This window comes from Podarcis raffonei, chromosome 9, assembly GCF_027172205.1.
Source record: "Podarcis raffonei isolate rPodRaf1 chromosome 9, rPodRaf1.pri, whole genome shotgun sequence".
Lineage (NCBI taxonomy): Eukaryota > Metazoa > Chordata > Lepidosauria > Squamata > Lacertidae > Podarcis > Podarcis raffonei.
The window spans coordinates 24,611,068-24,631,148 of record NC_070610.1 but is presented as its reverse complement, the minus strand read 5'-3'; the positions used below and the strand labels follow the sequence as shown (position 1 = coordinate 24,631,148).

The following is a 20,081-nucleotide window of genomic DNA, read 5'->3' as shown; positions in this document are numbered from 1 at the left end:
TCCATGGATGCTTAATAAGAAGTCCTGCTTATTTTGATAGGATAGCATTTTAAGTAACGCAAAAAGTTGTGAGTGACTTCAGCTTAAATTACGCATGGGAAGAGCTGGTGATTCATTTTGAACATCCAAACTATTACCGAACATTCCACCTTCCTGAGGCACAGAACCCTGGCATGTTCATGATGTATGTGTAGCATCAGTAACCAGATTTATATGTGATATCAAGCACAAGGGACCTATCCAGGTCACCACTTTTGATACCACACCTGGAAAAGAATAGCGGTACCAAAAATTGGGCAGGAGTAGGTCTTAAATGCTCATGAACTGAAGGCAATATTGGGCAGGAAAATGGCAAGCTTTGAAATTGATGTGCAAAAATAGCTTTTGACTTAATCGAAAGTGTCAATAGAGTCTTGGGAGATTGTCCGATCATGTATTCACCAAACTAATGATCCTCCACATCAGATGAGTTATCACCCCCACTGCAAATAACATGCATGACTAGGTGCATATATGGGTGTATGTCCATCCTACTAAAAAAGGGTAGTAATGGTAAAAGTACTGTAGGCATTGTGTATATGTGTATACACACATACTTGCCTTTCCATCTGTCCCACATAATGATGAATGCATGATCTGGGTGCATGTGCATGAGTTCACTAAAACAACATAGAACAGAGATGTGAAATTTGTAGCTCTTCAGATGTTGCTAGACTCCAGCTCCCATCAGACCTAGCTGGTGTGAGATAAACAAGTCACAGTGAGCTACCGTTGGTTCTACCACCTTCTTTGGGCCAGCCTGTAAAAGGCCTCATACTACTGTACTTCGAAAAGCTCTGCCAGACAACATAATGAAGATGCAATGGAGGCAGCAAATTATGCTTTTTTGCTGCCTTCACTACCACTAGGTAGGCTCGATAATGAGCTCTTACCAGTGTTCAGTTGCATTTGTTTGGATCTTTCTTCCACTTACTTTCAAGCCATCTCCCAGCTTGTTTCCTTGCCCTAAGCTCTGAAGTATACCAGGGGGCCAAATGGGCTCCATGAAGTGGAAGAGGGTGTTCAGGGGCGATCGTGTCAATAGCCTGAGCTATTTGGGTGTTCGAGAGGTCGGCCAGGGCTTGAACAGGGGTGCCAGTCATATAAGCCGGAACACCCCCCCAGAGCTGTTTGGAACCCCACTGGATCCATCAGCCTCCGAGGGCAGACTTTCCTAATAGGTCCCCCGCCTCTGTAGAGCAGGAAAGGTACTGACAGCCTAAATCTCAATAGGAAGTGATCGAACCACGACAAGGGACTAATGTCAGTGACCCCCACTTTCAAATCACCCTCTTCCTGCCCAGTCAACAAAATAAGGTCCAGAGTGTGGTGTGCCATGTGCGTTGGGCCGGTGACATGTTGGGACAGCTCCATGGTTGTCATGGCGGCCATGAAGTACTGAGCTGCCCCAGAGCCAGCTGCCTCAGCATGAATGTTGAAGTCTCCCAGAATCATCAGTCTGGGAGTCCTCAACACTGCCTCTGAGACCATCTCTGTCAGCTCAGGCAGCGAGACTGCTGGGCAGTGAGGCGGGCAGTAAACCAACAGAATCCCTAATCTGTCCTAATTGCCCAATGCCAGGAACACACACTCTAGACCCGCCCCCCCTACTGGACAGAGAGCCTGGAGATGAGAATCTCTATATACCACAGCAACTACCACTCCCTGACCCTCAAGTCTGGCCTGATGCTGCACTGAGTACCCAGGTGGCCACAGCTGATTGAGACCAGCTCCGCCCTGTTCACCCACACAGATTTCAGTGATACATTGGACTGGATGTAATGGACTGGATGAGAGCCAACAAACTGAAACTCAATCCAGATAACACTGAGGCACTGTTAGTGGGTGGTTCCCTAGACTGGATGGGTGGGAGATCACCTGCTCTTGATGGGGTTACACTTCCTCTGAAGGAACAGGTTTGTAGCTTGGGGGTCCTCCTGGATGCTTTGCTGTCGCTCGAGGCTCAGGTGGCCTCAGTGGCCCGGAGTGCCTTCCATCAGCTTCGGCTGGTGGCCCAGCTATGCCTCTATCTGGATGGGGATAGCCTAACTACTGTTGTCTGTGCTCTGGTAACCTCAGGGTTGGATTACTGCAATGCGTTATACGTAGGGCTGCCTCTGAAGACAGCTCGGAAACTTCAGCTAGTGCAGAATTTAGCGGCCAAGTTGCTCATTGGAGCAAGACGGTTTGAGCATATTACACCGATCCTGGTCCAACTGCACGGGCTACCAATTAGTTTCCAGACCCAATTCAAAGTTTGGGTTTTGACCTATAAAGCCTTAAACACTTCAGTACTGCAATACCTCAAGGACTGCCTCTTTCCATATGAACCTACTGGTACCCTGAGATAATCTTCTGAGGCCCTTCTTTGTGTGCTTCCTCCTTGAGAGGCCCAGAGGGTGGCAACACGAGAATGGGCCTTCTCTGCAGTGGCTCCCCTTCTGTGCAATGCTCTCCTCAGGGAAATTTGCCTGGTGCCTTCATTATACACCTTTAGGCGCCAGGCAAATAAGTTCCCTTTTTACCAGGCTTTTGGTTGATTTGATTGATATCCTATGCCCTTTTAAAACGTGGTGTTTTTTGGGGGGGGGTTGGGTTGTTTTTGTTTTGATTATGTATTTTGTGGATTTATATTTTGATTTTATTCTGTGAACCGCCCTGAGACCTCCAGATATAGTGTGGTATATCTATATCTATATCATCTATATCTATATATCTATCTATCTTCACATCCCCTCACCTTGGGAGGAACTTGGTAATCAAGTCATTGTTGTCTTCCAGATTACCTGATGAACTCATCATGTGAAAAGGTTTGAGCTGGTTACTCCAGTTTAGCCACATGGCTCTATTCCTATAAATTTAGGAACTTCTACCACTTTTTATCTAAGCCAAGTTTTAATGCCTGTGCAATTTTCTAAAGCAGGTGAATTTGATCTTTGGAGAGTTTATAAGTAAACCATTTTTAAACTTATCAAGTATGCGGCCTTTTCCTATGCCTGGCGGAAGAGGGACATGTTGAAAAGAGATGTATTAAGGGGACATTTTAGAACTCTTCCAGGCCAACAACCCCACTCAGCCAGTCGCCATCTCTTAGCCTAACCTACTTGACAGGGTTATTTTGAGGATGAAATGGGGAGAGGAGAACTATATACACAACCTTGAGATCTTGGAAGATTATATAAATGTAACAAATAAATAATGAACTCATTTGGAGGCTCACATATTTTAAAGGTCTAACAGCCTGTATCTCCACATTTAATTTTGCTGCATATTTTCTGATAATAAATCCCTGCCTGGGTTCTCTCACCAAAGAGTACTTGCCCCAATCTTGGATCTTGGCACCCAGGAATTCTCCTTTAATCTATCTCTATCTCTATCTATCTCTATCTTTGCACCAACATCCAGCATGGCCAAAAATAAAGGGTGATGGAGTTTGTATTCCAGCTCAGGTTCCTTGCATCCTGGGGTGGTGCTGGGGTACCATGGAGTTGCGGAGGGGGGCATTTAACCCTTTACTGGATTGCACCCTGTACCCTATGGCTTCCATTTGCACTAGGAGGGATGCCTCTTAGGATAAGCAGCAGCCATGGAGATGGGGGTGACTATCCAGATCAGCACTGCAAGCTTCCTCCTTGCTGCCCCTCTCCCCACAAGGCCATGGCTGCCTATTAAGTAAAGGGAAAAAGGAACCCAAGCAGACAGTGGTCAATTGTGTAATTCAGGGGTCACCAACCTTTTTGGGCGCATGGGCACACTCACATACCAGAGAAACTGCTACAGGCACCACAAACACACAGTACAACCAAGCGCACACCACAGCCTGTTCTATTGCCTATGTTAGAATGCTTTTATCAAGCCTAATTTCAATTGGGGGTGGGGAGCAGGGAATCCTTTGGGCACCTATGAGTTCCTGCGTGCCCTCAGGCACCAGTCATTGGTGACCTATGATGGAATGCCACATCCACTTTAGCTCCTAAAAAGAGAGAAAAACGTCCTCTGATAGGGGCCAGGAATTGCTAATAAAGACTCCAGTGTGTTCTCACAAAACTAACACCATGACAGAGGGAGAAAGGCAAAATCTGAATTGGCACTTATTTTCTTCCAGCAAACCTTAGTATGTAATGTTGGTACAGCTTCACTTGTGCTGTAGACCAGCCATCAAGCCCAGATCCCAAAGACACACATTAGGTGTTCTGTCTAGACCTGTCACCTAATCAAACAGAGATTTCCTTAAAATAATTGTATGAGATTAAATCGATTATTGATTAAATCTGCATATAAACCAAGCTATAGTTTTGAAGAAAGAAAAGCATACTTTGCTTTTAGAGAACTATGGTTATGTTGTAGCAGGCATTCCTGCAGTCTTGAAAGAGGCATTGCCTTCATAGAAGTCTGTTTCTAAGAGGCCCCCTGCTAGCCATGATTTTTTTTTGCAGTCATTTGTATTAGAGTTTATGAACAATTTGAAAAAGTTAGCCGGTTCATCGACATATTTTTGATCTACGAATTATTAGAGTAAGTCATACAACCCTAAATCTGCTCTGATAGTGTCAGAAGGGCGTTCTGGGCATTCAAGCTATATATCAGTTCTTGATCTGGGAACCTATTTATGGTGACATGTGTACAGCGCACTTCTGTGCATGTCTACTTGGAAACCACTTTGTTCAACGGGACTGACTCCTAGATAAGTGTGATTAGGGTTGCATGCAGCTGTAGCTTTGCCTTTTCTTGAATAACACTTGAGCTTTGTTTGGCAAATAATATGGAGGTACTAGGAACACATTATGTTTCGTGAGTGTACAATCTGTGTACACAAACAGTTGAGCTGTACACGCAAACATGTAACATTCCATGAGTGTATACCTGTGCTGAGATGTACAAATCAACAAATTAGCTGCACACTCTTTCACACAAACACTTGTACACGTGTAGAGAAAGCTGGTACCTGTGTTCAGTGTAATGTGTGAACAAGCCTACGGTTAGGACCAATGTATGTGTTTTGGAAAATAAGGCAGAATTTTCATGCCATGTTTTAAATGCTAAGAAAAAAGAAAGGAAAGATCACCAGAAATAACCTTAGAACAAAACAGAGGGGTAGCACTTGTGTCTTCAGTGTCGCTCTTTGAAAGCAGATCTAAAAGGATGAGCGCATGTTCAAATAGATACTGTCTTCTTTTTTGAAGTAAACATGGTTTGATTTTTGGGATATGGTTAAAAGGGCACCCTAACCCACAGAATGGCTGAATATTGTACCTTGAATATGTAGCGCTGCGGCTACAACAGTCTTTAAGGTTGGCAAATTTGAGAACAGGAGTCTGGGCTAGGCAGGTGGAGGGATCACAGCATAACTCAGTGCACATAATAAAGCCAGTAGACCACATTGAAAAGGATAAAGGTGATAGGAAAAACCATCCTGGACCACTTGTCTATGGAATTGACATCAGTCAAATCTGGGATTTTGACCTTGAGCTGCGACGCTCTTCTCCGTAGGCGTCCCTTTTGATGGGTTGTCTGTCTATCCAAAGTGCTCCTGTTGTAGAGGTCCCTTGTGGTGGCAGGCCTCCTGTAATGGATGCTGGCGCTGTCGTAGGAGTACATGGTAGCTCTCGGGTCATTCAAAGTTGCCAGCACATTGGCGCTGCTGACTTCATTTCTCATTTCCAGGGTAGTAAGAAGAATATTCCCGCGGGCGTCAATCTAAAGAAGGAGCATCATCATCATCATTTATTATTTATAATAAATAATAAATAATTATAATTTATAATAAATTATTACTCTGGGCAGCTCCCAATCGAATGTAAAAACGATACAGAATTAAATAATAAAAACTTCCCTAAACAGGGCTGCCTTCAGATGTCTTTTAAAGATAGGATAGCTGCTTATTTCCTTCACATCTGAAAGGAGGGTGTTCCACAGGGTGGGCGCCACTACCAAGAAGGCCGTCTGTCTGGTTCCCTGTAACCTCACTTCTTGCAATGAGGGAACCGCCAGAAGGCCCTCGGCGCTGGATCTCAGTGTCTGGGCTGAACGCTGGGGGTGGAGATGCTCCTTCAGGTATACAGGACCAAAGCCGTTTAGGGCTTTAAAGGTCAGCACCAACACTTTGAATTGTGCTTGGAAACGTACTGGGAGCCAATGCAGATCTCTCAGGACCGGTATTATGTTGTCCCAGCAGCCACTCCTAGTCACCAGTCTAGCTGCCGCATTCTGGATTAATTGCAGTTTCCGGGTCACCTTCAAAGGTAGCCCCATGTAGAGCGCATTGCAGTAGTCCAAGCGGGAGATAACTAGAGCATGCACCACTCTGACGAGACAGTCCGCGGGCAGGTAGGGTCTTAGCCTGCGTACCAGATGGAGCTGGTAGACAGCTGCCCTGGACACAGAATTAACCTGCGCCTCCATGGACAGCTGTGAGTCCAAAATGACCTCATAGCCCTTGCCAGGTATCCTTCAGGGGCACAGTTACCCCATTCAGGACCAGGGAATGCCCCACACCCGCCTGCCCTCTGTCCCCCAAAAACAGTACTTCTGTCTTGTCAGGATTCAACCTCAATCTGTTAGCCGCCATCCATCCTCCAACCGCATGGCTTTAGAGAAGGTCTCTTAATCCCTTAGTGGTGCTCAGTGGCGTAGCGTGGGCTGCCAGTGCCTGAGGCTGCACTAAGGGTTGGGTGGGAGGGAAACTAAGTACGCATGCACATTCAACTGCCTAACACTGTCTACGTCACCTAGGAGATCACAGCTGCAGAGATAAGAAAAGAAGAGTAATTCCGTTGTCTGGAGATGTCACTTCCTGGTTTGCATGGAGAAGCCTTTTTCAATGCAGTCCAGCAAAGGAAGCATGCAACTGTATTGAGGCAGCACTGGGTATTGAAATTTTGCACCCCCTAACAATTTTGCGCCCAGGGCAACCACCCCTGGGCCCCCCACACTACACCACTGGTGATGTTCGGCACACTGGCAAATGAGTGAGAAGATAACGAACAAAATGCATGATAGGAAATGACGACGAGGGCTGAGAAGGGGGAGCCTTGATGAGGAAATGAGAAAAAGGAATCTGAGAAAGAACCTGGAGATGGTTTTAGTTAATGGAAATACTGGTATTTTGTAACCTTCCTTAGGATTTCCAGTCTCCGCCCCCTTTTTCAGCCATTTCTGTCTGTAATAAAACTGATTATTCTTTGGTTCCCACTGCCTATCTTCACAGAACACCAGGAAGGTACTAGTGCTTCAAAATGGTGAAATGGCTGATGAAATCTTTACTTGTATTTCTTATGGGTTCCCCCCCCCCATTAAAATTTAAAAATTAACAGCTAGAAGTAAGTGAAGCAGTAGGAAGGTGGTAAGTAATATTCACCTGTGCTACACATGTAACCTACAGTAGTGTCTTCCTTAATGGCCCAGTGTAATTGAACTGTTTACTGTTGCAATTACAGTCTCTGTGAGGTTCACAGTCATTATCTCCCTCAAAGAAACAGGACCCAGAGTCACCCAGCAGCCTCATAGCCCTTGCCAGGTATCCATTTAAGGATTCAGTCTAAGGAAGGAAGGAATGTGCAGTGAAATAAATGTTGTGCCGGTTGAAATGCCGAGTGGTGTACTGGGCTGAGCAGCCATTATTGTTGACCACAGGCCAGTAACTCAACCTGTAAGTATTGCTGTGGTTTTCCAGACTGCATTTGAGAGTCTCTGGGATTCCTTGGAAGCTAATCGGTGAATATTTGCAGAGAATATCGGTAACAATGGCAACCTTTCCTGAAGAATGGCTGGCCCAGTACTGGTGACCCCCCCCCCTGCTTCTCCCAGCCGTGTTCAGCCACAGAATTCGGTGTGCATTCTCAGTTCAAGCACAGCTGCCCAATAAGCCTGACTGGGAAACCTGCTGGTGGGTGTGACGCTAACATATGAGAGGGCTGGAGGTGAAATAGTTAAACAGGTTACCCAATCAGAACCCAGGGGGGTGGAGTCAGAGAGACTATAAAACCAGCTCTGGGAGGCGCGAAGGGAGGAGTTCGTTGGGAGTTGGGTGGCTGGTTGGAGTGGGAGTGAATTGGGATAGAGTCTGTGGGTAGGTTGAGTTAGTGTAGCGAAATAAGCTGAGTCAGGAACAGTTAGGAGCTAGGAAGACAAGTAAATATCTGAGAGGTGGTTTAGTGAGTGAGAGCAGGTAGCGGAAGTCATAGGTCTGGATAGGCAACCCATGATTGTAATTGACCGATACCATTTATGAAACCACACGCTTGTTAAACTGCAGTAAATAAATAGAAGTTTATGTTCCAATTTAACCCTGATTGGACTCAGTATTGTACCAGGTAGGGCCTGGGTGGTGGCAGTGAGAAATAAAGTGGTGGCACAGGGATCAATACATGGTGAAATGTCCGGGGACCCTGTGTGATCACCACAGTGGGGTGGTGGCACGTGCCCAAATTCCCATCACCAGTGCCGCTGTGGCTTAGTAGGAGGAGAGGGGTGAGGTGGCAGTGAAGCCTGGGTATGCTGGATTGGCTCCACCAGTGCATTCGTACCATGCCAACCACACTGCCATCTTAGCCCTTTCCTTGCCAGTAAGCCACAGTGACACCAGTGATGTGAGCTCATGTGAGCATTGCTGCCCTGCCAACAGCTGGATGCTGCTGAAGTCTAACTCTCATCACTCCCAGCCACCAGAGCCAATAGTCAGGAACGATGGAAGCTGTAATCCAACGACATTTGTAGATCCACAAGTTCCCCACCTCTGCCCTATAACCTTCCTCAGAATCTTCTACAGGAACTTCATGGCAGATAATTCAAGGTGGAAGGGATTTTTTTTTATAGGAAAAAGTCTTAGTGATGGTGTCGAGCTTTAGAAAAAGATTCAATGAATTTATGGATTGAATTTATCAATGCCTATTAAGCCATGATAGCTAAACTTCCATATTCAGAGACACTACATTCTGGAATATAAGATGCAGGGAACGAACAACAAGAATACCGTAGGCTGTTGTTATTATTGCCTGATGAACTGCACATCTATAGTCTTTTAATTACTGAACAATTCAACCTGCAAATTAAAGGCCTTCCCAGATTTGTTATATAGTCACCTGCAATAGAAGCGCAAATAGCATTAATATCTCTCTGTTGTTTTTTCTCCATTGTAAAGACTAATAACTGACAAATGCTAATGGTTTATATTGATGATTCATGTGAGTCCCCTCATTTAAAGTATTGTGCACTCATTGCTTATTACAAGGCAAGTGTTGGATGAATTACTGCTTTAATTTAAAGTGTTATGAATGAGCCTGCTACATTTTAAAATGAGTTTCTAAATCACTTTGAGACCCCTGTTCTGTATAAATCATCAGACTATTCATTTTCTCTGAATTATAAGTTTTGCAATTCATAACAAAGAGTTTATCATGATTGCTAACAAATTAACACATTCACCCAAACGGAAGGAGATAATAATCTCTATTTTTCTTCTCTGGTGCACCTTTTTTTTGCCCAAATTCTCTGCTTGCCCAGTGTTACAGACTGGGCAGTGGAAAGTGATTCAGTAGATAATGTGGTCCTTTTCCATTGTGAGGAAACACGTACAGGGTGTCCTACGTTCAGGACAAAATTGCTATGGATAGAAAATTATGTGCCTAGCTAAGGCTAAATGGCCTGGTGACCAAAAGAACAGGGAGAAATTATTATTCAACTGCCCACATACCCACAAATGACTGCCCATCTTCCTAGAAGAACTATCATCTCCAACCTTAGGTCAGTTGATAAATAACTTGCAAAAGGAAAGAACGTCACAATTATCCAGCATGTGACATTTCCGCGCAGGTTAAGGGTAGGGACACCCAACCTACAGAGCTCTTTTCAGATCCCATATTTCAGAGACTTCTAGAAAAGTAGAGTGAAGGAGAAAGATGAATGGAGACAAAAGGGGAAGGCCAATCTAAATAGAAATGGCAATAGCAAAAAATAAATAAAAATAAGGCAGAAGATGATATTGTCAAAATGGCCCCATCTGGGAGATCAAAGGGCACCAATCCAGTCCATTTCAGAATCCATACTTAAAAGAAAATGGCCCCATTGGAGGCTGGTCCATTAGGGGGGATGGGACACTGACCCACCAACCTCATGCTGCATTCAACCAGCTCCCCACCTGCCTGTCTTCTTAGTTATAACCAGTACAGAGTGTGGCAGCATTAGCTCTTAACTACGTCCTCCTTAGACTCAGACTGGCCCTTGTAGAACTCAGCAGGGAGGATTCTGGGGAACAACCCAGAATTCAATGGTTCGATCTTGCATTGGCTGCTGGTCTCCCTGCCTTTTGCCCTACTGGTCCGAATAGGTGCCAGTCGCCACTGCTTCAGTGTATCTCCACCAAAGAGTAAAGTTGTCGGGACTGGCAACTGGTGAGAATTCAGCCACTAAGATGGCCAGGAAGCATTTCAACAGCAAAAAGGCCAAATGGGTCATGTCCTACGTCCTTACTGATATGAACTTCCAACTCTGTTGTGGTCTGCCTTCACCTTTGCTCTGCCCTGACTTGCTTTTGCATTTTCTCTTCCTGCATGATAGCAGCTGGGGTTGACAGTATGGTCCACATGCATATTCCCTGCACAGCTGTTTTATGCTGCTAGTATTATTTCAGGGGGTATGTCTCCATCCAGTTCCTCCATGCCATACACAATTCTATAAACTATCATATCACCTCTTATTTCCCTTTTCTTCAAACTAAGAAGTCCCAAAGGCTGCAACCATTCCATATGGGAGGTCACTCCTTCCCCTGGATCATTTCGGCTGTCCTCTCCTGAGCCTTTTCCAACTCTGCAAATCCTTATTGAGCTGAGGTGACCAGAACTCCAAATACGCTTGCACCATAGAGTTATATAATGGCATTATGACCTTAGCAGTCTCCTTTTCAGTTCCTTTCCTAATGATCCCTAGCATGAAATTTGCCATTTTTGCAGCTGCCACACACTGGGTCATGGGTAGGCAAACTAAGGCCCGGGGGCCAGATCCGGCCCAATCTCCTTCTAAATCTGGCCTGTGGATGGTCTGGGAATCAGCGTGTTTTTACATGAGTAGAATGTCTGATTTTACTTAAAATGTACCTCTGGGTTGTTTGTGGGGCAGAGGAATTCGTTCACCGCCCCCAATATAGTCTGGCCCCCCACAAGGTCTGAGGGACAGTGAACCAACCTCCTGCCGAAAAAGTTTGCTGACTCCTGTACTAGGTCAACATTTTCATCACTGTCCTGTCCTGTGCTGCATACATATATTCCATATTGAATTCTGTCATATGGCACAAGTGAGGATAGCTCTGGAAGGGTTTCCTGAGGTGCTGCTTCCTTCCTGCTTCTCAACCTCACCCTGATATACTTAAATGGAAATATATGAAAACTCAGGCAACCAGTTACCTGAACTTTGTTCATCTCCAATTTCCTCTTGTCACTGCTGGCCTTCTCAGCTGCTTTCTTTTGATGCTGTGGGCCTTTGCCAAAGAAGGTGTAGTTCACAAATGCGTATTCCAACAAGGCAAGGAACACAAACACGAAGCAGCCCATTAGGTAGATGTCAATTGCCTTCACATAGGGAATCTTTGGCAGTGTCTCCCTGAGATGAGTGCTGATGGTGGTCATGGTCAACACAGTGGTGATCCCTAGGAAGAAGGAAAGAGCTTGGTATACAAGGCTTCATGTGGAAAGATGCCACCAACAAACCTGCTAAAATCCTATATACGAATAGCAAACTCCATCTGGTACGCAGGCTGAGAACCCACCTGCCTGTGGACTGTCTTGCCAGAGTGGTGCATGCTCTGGTTATCTCCTGCTTGGACTACTGCAATGCGCTCTACGTGGGGCTACCTTTGAAGGTGACCCGGAAACTACAACTAATCCAGAACGTGGCAGCTAGACTGGTGAATGGGAGCGGCCGCCGAGACCATATAACACCGGTCTTGAAAGACCTACACTGGCTCCCAGTACGTTTCTGAGCACAATTCAAAGTGTTGGTGCTGACCTTTAAAGCCCTAAACGGCCTCGGTCCTGTATATCTGAAGGAGCGTCTCCACCCCCATCATTCTACCTGGACACTGAGGTCCAGCACCGAGGGCCTTCTGGTGGTTCCCTCACTGCGAGAAGCCAAGTTACAGGGAACCACGCAGAGGTCCTTCTCGATAGTGGCGCCCGCCCTGTGGAACGCCCTCCCACCAGATGTCAAAGAGAACAACAACTACCAGACTTCTAGAAGACATCTGAAGGCAGCCCTGTTTTGGGAAGCTTTTAATGTTTGATGTATTACAGTATTTTAATATTTTTTTGGAAGCCGCCCAGAGTGGCTGGGGAAGCCCAGCCAGATGGGCGGGGTATAAATAATAAATTATTATTATTATTATTATTATTATTATTATTATTATTATTATTATTATTATACGCTGGCTTGGTCGTGTCCACAGAATGGAAGATGGCAGGATCCCCAAGGATGTGCTCTGCAGGGAGCTGGTTTCCCATTGGCAGACCAACTCTGCATTACAAAGATGTACACAAACATGACATGAACAGGCTGGGAACATCAACCCTGCTACGTGGGAGTCCCTTGAAGATGACCCCAGTGCCTAGAGACAGGCAGTCAGGTCATGTATCCATTGCAGTGACCAGAGGAGGAATGACCGCTGGGATGAGTGCGGAGAGAAGGAACGATGCGGTGCATCTGCAGCAACACAACCAGACTCCTTCATTTGGAGTTATCCCCTATTCACCAGAAACAGCTAAATGAGGATGAGCATAGAATGCTAACTATTGAGAGGGGGGGGGACAAAACTAGGGAGGGGTGAATGGAATGGAGCATCCTGAATCCTGCCTGACTATCTGGCTGAATCCTTAACAGGTCCCACCTGTACATTGCAAATGTATTTTATATATACATAGACACCCAATTCCTGCATTCCTACATCATGGTTGCTACATCCCATGATGGAAAATGGCACTTTCATAGGGAGCACAGGGTGCAGATTTTTGGAAGTAGTAACGTTGCTAAGGCCAGTGTGTTGTAGTGGTTAAGGGTAGTGGACTCGTAATCTGGGGAATCGGGTTCGCGTCTCCGCTCCTCCACATGCAGCTGCTGGGTGACCTTGGGCTAGTCACACTTCTTTGAAGTCTCTCAGCCTCACTCTCCTCACAGAGTGTTTGTTGTGGGGGAGGAAGGGAAAGGAGATTGTTAGCCACTTTGAGACTCCTTCGGGTAGTGATAAAGCGGGATATCAAATCCAAACTCCTCCTCCTCCTCCTCCTCTTCTTCCTCTTCCTCAACCTCGGCCCTCCAGATGTTTTGAGACTACAATTCCCATCATCCCTGACCACTGGTCCTGTTAGCTAGGGATCATGGGAGTTGTAAGCCAAAAACATCTGGAGGGCCGAGGTTGAGGAAGCCTGGCTAAGGGTAATATAAGGCTATTGGTTAATGTAACTGGAGAAGCTTTTTGTTTGTTTGTTTGTTTGTTTGTTTGTTTGGTCAGCCGAAGATGCATTGCCAACATAGCACATTATCTTTTATGACTCCTTTTCAGAGTCACCATCATTTTCTCATGAGATCCAGGCAGAGAGATGGTCTGCAACTGCATAAATTATACAAACTAAGCTTGTTTTGTGCAATGACTAGAAGATAGAACACAATGACTAGGACTGGGAGGGTATGACTCATATATTATGGCTCTGGAAATCTTATTTACCCCCCCTTTCAGTTTCTGGGATACACTGCATTTCCCCCATAATTTCAACCACTTTCTTCACAACTGTAATTGACTTTAAAAAAAGAGATACACGACCAGTAATATAAAATTGCCAGGATGTAAGGTGTCATTATGGGTTTTTTTAAAGAAAGAAAGAAAGAAAGAAAGAAAGAAAGAAAGAAAGAAAGAAAACCAAAACAACGCATGGAGCACATAGAGCCCTCTAACATGCTAAAATGAATTAATAAATGAAAAGAATAAATCTCACACACCAAGGATATTTAAGTAGCTTTGTTGTCCAAATAATAAATTACCTAGTGCAACTCGTGCAGCAGATGCATCATAGTTGATCCAGAAAGATACCCACGACAGAATTGTAATCAGAGTAGAAGGCATGTAGGTTTGCAAAATGAAGTAGCCGATGTTTCTTTTAAGTCGAAAGCTCAGTGACAGCCGAGGGTATGCCCCTATTTAAAAAATAAAAAAGTGAAAAGTGAAAAGTGAAACCACAGCGCGTCTCTTTTCTACTGCCATTCCCAGAGTATGTCTTGGGATGCTCACTGCTTACCCGTTGCAAACTCTACTCTTTTTGAGATCATCTTGTAGTCGATAATTGAGAATTGAGGGAGCTCAATTTTATTAACTCCACTTACAGCAGATTCCCCTCCATTCCAGTAGAACTCAATATCATCCGTTGTGTATCCATCTGCAATAGGAAAAATATACCCAAGCATGTTAGTTGGTTGACCAAATGTTTTATAAATTAGTTGAGTAGTAAAATTAAATCCTAAAGCCAATAAAATGTCAATAAAATGAAAATAAGAACAAACATTACTGACCATTACTGTAAACTTCTGCCATTTTTATTTTATTTCTTGTTGGGCAATTTCTGATAGTGAGGAATTATAAATAAGCTTCATCACCGATTTTATACCAAGCCACTTATTTTTCATGAGAAACAAATGAAATATTAACAAAAGTAACACAAGATTATGGCTGTGCTTTTATATAACGTTTATAACATTTCAATAAAAGAAAGCATCCGTTCAAAAGTTGAAGACGATTTATTTAAATGTTTCTCCAGCTCTCTGGAGAAGTTCAGACTTCAGCTTTTTTATTCTTCTTAATTTAAATAATATTTTTAAAAATTGAATTTCACAATTATAACAAATTATAAAATTATACATCTCAAATTGTATAAAACATAAAAAACAACAATAATAAATGGAATAAATATAATTGATGAAGAACAGATATCCCTGTAAAATATTACTGAGGAACTGTTGTGGGCTTGGGGATTTAGGCCTGAATCATAAGTTATCACTGGAATGATGGGCACTATGTCTACAAGGCTACAATCCTATGCACACTTTCTTGGAAGTAAGCCTCACTGAATGCAATTGGGCTTTACTTCTGAGTAAACATGCATAGGATTGTGCTGCGCCTCTCACAGATTTAACAGTGAAACCCTATGCATATCTATTCAGAATTAAAGCAAGGCTTTTCTTAGTCCCTGTAGAAAAGTGAAACACGTGGCTCAGGTAAGCAGTAAGGAATGGATAGCAAACATGCTGCAAAATAAGAATTCCTCTGGCAGAGCAGGATCTGAATGAGCCCTGAGACCAGCTGCAGGGGGCAGCCATGACTTGCAAGATACCTCGCTGCTTTGTGCAAGAACTATCTGTCTTTAAAAAAAACAAAAATCCCTGCAGTTTTCAATTTACGGTTTGCTTACGCTTCACACCTATTTTTCACTCATCCCACATGTGACTGTTGCATCACTACCATTTGCAAACTTTGCATCTGAAGGCAAGATTAATGTTAAACTCTGTGCAACCGCAGTGAAAGTAAATAGCAGCCAGATTGAATCAGGTACTGGTGGATTGGGAAATGGCTGGTTATAGAAAAGGGCTTTGACTTGGTTACAGACCCAATCCAAACACAATAATTTTTTGTTTGGTTGTTTGTTTGTTTGTAGAGTGCAATATTTTAGCTGCCCATCAAGATATTCACCTATCAGGATTTTATACCCTCCAACATTTCAAAAAACTGAATCTATAAGGTTGTCCCTGGAACTTCCCACTGCTTAGGAAACTGGGGAGTACAAAACATGATTAAGATGTGAGCATTGCACAAGCATTGTACAAGAGAACGAACATCTTCTGAATGTTCAGTCATAATGCCAAACTATGGTTTGGAACTATGCGAATAAAACAGAGTGAATTTCACATGTTCCCACCTGTCCTCTAGTACTGCCAGATGGAAGAAGATGGAAAATTTTGTTTTTAGTAAACTGCATTTAATGTTATTTCTGAACCCTAGACTGTGGTTTATCTTCTATTTTGTTACTGAAGCAAGGCAGCTTCATAAACTATGCTTTGAAGTTGGCTTGTTTCAGTAAACCGGAGCTATCCAAACTTGGTTAGAATGGCAATAGTTTGTCTTGGTTTGAACATAATTCTAAACTGCAGTTAGTAAAAGTAGAAGTGAAAGCTTTCGATCACCACATTGCGACCATACCATAGCAGAGGGGAGGGGTGAGCGGGCACATTCATGTAACATTAAGCAAGGATTGCTACAAACACAGCATTACTGCAAACACAGTGTGTTGCCTCACTCAGACATGTTGTTAACTGGTTGCTATATCATTTGTATTTTTTTAAAGAGTGTTTATAATTGTGGATACATGTTGAATTCATTAAGTAAGAGTTGAGGATAAAAATGGAGGATGAAAATGGAATTCCCATTGCGGCGAGGACTGGAATAATTTATCATATGCTGCAGCAAGCTCACCAACAGACAAAGAAAACCTTTAAATTAATTCTTTGCTTAGAGAGTCTGTGCTTCAGGCAGCTGTTCACACATTGGCAGAAAACCAGTAAATGCATAAACTGTGCCAAAGGCCAACAGTGTGAGGATGAATGCATTACCATCAAACAGTCCTTGCCTCTTCTCCCCACACACAAAAAAAATGTGAAATGACAAGATTCACAATTTCAGCTGCCTGCTCATAGAGATTTAATTGTGATCTAACTGAATAAAAAGTTGCTAAGAGCTATCACACAACAGACTGGAAGTTCCAAGGTTCTTACAGCATCACACGCTAGGGCCTGCCTGCACATCTGCTTTGTTTGCCAGAACTTTATGAAAGACCTGGGTTCTTAGGTACGGCTGTGAAAACGTTGTAGGCCATTCAGCCTTTGGAGTTTAGGAGTATGGCTGTCGTACCCTGAGAATGAATGAACATCAAAGCAACTAGAAGTTCAGCGTGTAATCTTGCACAGGACTTGAGTTGAAATTTAATGACGCATTCTTTCAAAGGTTCTTAAATATTTTCTAACAGGAAGTTCGACAGCTGATTCATATTGCAAGAGTGTCAGCTCACAAACCAAAAGCAGTCTAGTGAGCACATCCTGCAAGAAACTTAGTCCCAAGCAGCTGATGGCTTCTAATATCATTATTAACAGCTTGAACTTGGACCAGTTACAAATCGGCAATCAGTGCCGATCTTTGAGTAGGTCTCACTCCTGCCAGCAACCATGCTGCAGCATTCCAGTTCAAGCACAAGAGAACCCGCAAGTAAAGAGCATTGCAATAATCCAGTCTTGAAGTCACCAGTACCTGGAGTCAAGTTCTCCTGGTCCATAAACAGTCAAAACTGTTACCTGTCCCCCCTCCCCCAGACCAGTCCAGATCCATAAGCCCCCCTGGCCTCTTCTCTAAGTTCATTAACACATGGCTTGACAATCCTTATCTGACTGCATTAGGCTTTCATTGAATTTACAGGTCACTGAGCAGCACTGAAGTGCATTGAGAGACATTCAAAAGTCAGTTACAATTCATAAATTCATAGTTTCTAAGCTCATGACAAGGTTTTTGATGAGCTGCCTTAAGCACTTGTTTTCCTGAGATGGCTGCGATATTCTGTCAGGTGAGGGATTGTCACCATCCTAAATTCAAATCTCCACTCAGGCATGAAGCTGCTCCTTGGCCTATTCTCCCTCACAGAGTTGTAAGGAAAATTTGAGAGGAGGAAGAATCTTGTGGGCCACCTTGAGCTCCTTGAAAGAAAAGTGGGATATTTATGTAATAAATAGACAAATAACATCTGTTTATCCTTAAGCCTTTTTCCAAAGAAGAAGAGGAAGCGGAAGAAGGAGGAGGAGGAAAGCTTAGTTATATAGACCTGTTCGTATTATTCCTGAGCTATATGTCTGTTGTTATTTCCAAGTTCCCCATAACTAGATATCAGTGCTCGCGGGGATTCGAACCACCAACCTTCTGATCAGCAAGCCCAAGAGCCTCAGTGGTTTAGACCCCAGTGCCACCCGCGTCCCACAATGGAGTGAGCTCCCGTTGCTCTGTCCCAGCTCCTGCCAACCTAGCAGTTGGAAAGCACACCAGTGCGAGTAGATAAATAGGTACCACTGTGGTGGGAAGGTAAACAGTGTTTCCATGCATTCTGGCTTCCATCACGGTGTTCCGTTGCGCCAGAAGTGGTTTAGTCCTGCTGGCCACATGACCCGGAAAGCCATCTGTGGACAAGCGCTGGCTCCCTTGGCCTGAAGCAAGATGAGCACCGCAACCCCATAGTTGCCTTTGACTGGACTTAACCGCCCAGGGGTTACCTTTACCTTTTTTTTATCAGTGCTCTTGGACTGTATAGGTTCTAGAATACCACATTAGCAGTAGCCAGTGTAGTGGGAGTGAAAAATAAGGTAGATCATCAGCCACATCCACTCTTTCCCAAAGGCCCAGATAAACAGTTGGGATCTTTAGCTTCCAGCAGAATTGGCCTTCCCCAATGATATGCAGTGTGTTTTCATGCTTCCTGTGAAACCCTTTCAACCCAAAGTATTGTATATGCAGCCACCGTAACAGTGCAGTATATTGTCTCAGGAAGGGAGTGATGATGATTCTGCACAAATCGGTCAAAATGCTTTTTGCCAATGTAAGTGGCAATGACGGTTCAAATAAGAATGCAGCTATGGGAGTGTCTCCCCTGGCTTCCTGGCAAGCAACCACTGAGCACGCGGCTGGAATATTTTTCTATTGATGCATACCAATGCCTCTTCAAATTGACCCCTGTCTTTGTTCAGCCATTATGTACATTTAAGATTGCATCTATTTCCGCAGAAAGAAGGAAAACACAGCGACGGGCTTTTCCAGAAACATAAATGCCTTAATGAGACATTTTCTATTCCTCCCACGATCTCTTATTTAACGTGGAAGCCAATTCTATGGCGACACCCGCTGAATGCTCACAATTTGATATTTAGTGTTTTACATTTGGCAATTAGTATTCAGCGACTGCTGTTCTATATTTGATAGTAATTGACAGTGGTGGATAACATTGCGAAAGATGACAAGGATGCTATAAGTGTTCTAAACAGAAGAGATACCAGTCAGGGCAAAAAGAAAGCCAGAAAATTGCTTATGCAGGAATGCACCATTTGTGACCCACTGAGCCTCATGTAGCCCAGGACAACACTCCCAACCCTGTTTTTGAAGTCCTAAGTAGGTATTATTTGTACAATTTGCATTTTTATTCTATCTTCCTTCAGAGCTCAGGGTGGTGCACAAAGCACACACACAAATGCACAAACGCACATATCATCTCAACAACGCTGTGGAGTAGGTTCAGCTAAGACACTGCAACTAACAAAGTCACACTGTGCTTCATGGCAGAGTGAAGATTTAGACCCAAGTTTCCTAGTCCAACTCTCTAAGCACTACACCACGCAGGCTGCAAGAGGTTTATTGAGACCCTGGTGGGGCTCCGTATAAGGATGGTGGGCAGTGTTTTTATCTGCTTTTCATACTAATCTAATGGTATTGCAGCCAATGAACTAATACACACAGGTGCAAGATATCAACTAACCAGGAAGCAAAGCTATATTTGCTGCTGTGGAGCATTAGATACAATGAATCTGGAGTAGGAATTCCCACTGCAACAGAGGAAGTTGCCTTGGACAGAGTCAGGCAATTGGATTGTGTAGCTCAGTACTTTTATATGCCTGTTGTCTTTGTCCATGGAGTTTTCTTGGCAGGGATACTGGAGTGGCTTGCCGGTTCCTGCTCCAGGTGGATCACGTTTGGTCAAAACTCTCCACTATGACTTGTCCATCTTGGGTGGCCCTGCACCGCATAGCTCATGGCTTCTCTGAGTTATTCAAGCCCCTCGCCACAGCAAGGCAGTGATCCATGAAGGGCCACCTCACGAGAAGAGAAAAATCCCTGGAAAAGACCCTGATGTTGGGAAAGATTGAGGGCACAAGGAGAAGGGGACGACAGAGGACGAGATGGTTGGATAGTGTTGTCAAAGCTACCAGGATGA

General features: G+C 44.1%; 1 protein-coding gene across 1 annotated transcript in view; it reads right to left on the bottom strand.

Annotated features, from left to right (window-relative positions):
* Positions 1-4,311: 4,311 nt before the first annotated feature.
* GABRB1 (gamma-aminobutyric acid type A receptor subunit beta1) overlaps positions 4,312-20,081 on the bottom strand; it is a 92,038-nt gene continuing 76,268 nt past the window's right edge. Inside the window, exons 6-9 of the mRNA XM_053403577.1 lie at positions 14,313-14,450; positions 14,059-14,211; positions 11,436-11,677; positions 4,312-5,736 (exon numbers count right to left, since the gene is read on the bottom strand). Of these exons, the coding sequence (XP_053259552.1) occupies positions 5,389-5,736; positions 11,436-11,677; positions 14,059-14,211; positions 14,313-14,450 (881 nt within the window). The 3' untranslated portion in view covers positions 4,312-5,388. The remainder of the gene's footprint in view (positions 5,737-11,435; positions 11,678-14,058; positions 14,212-14,312; positions 14,451-20,081) is intronic.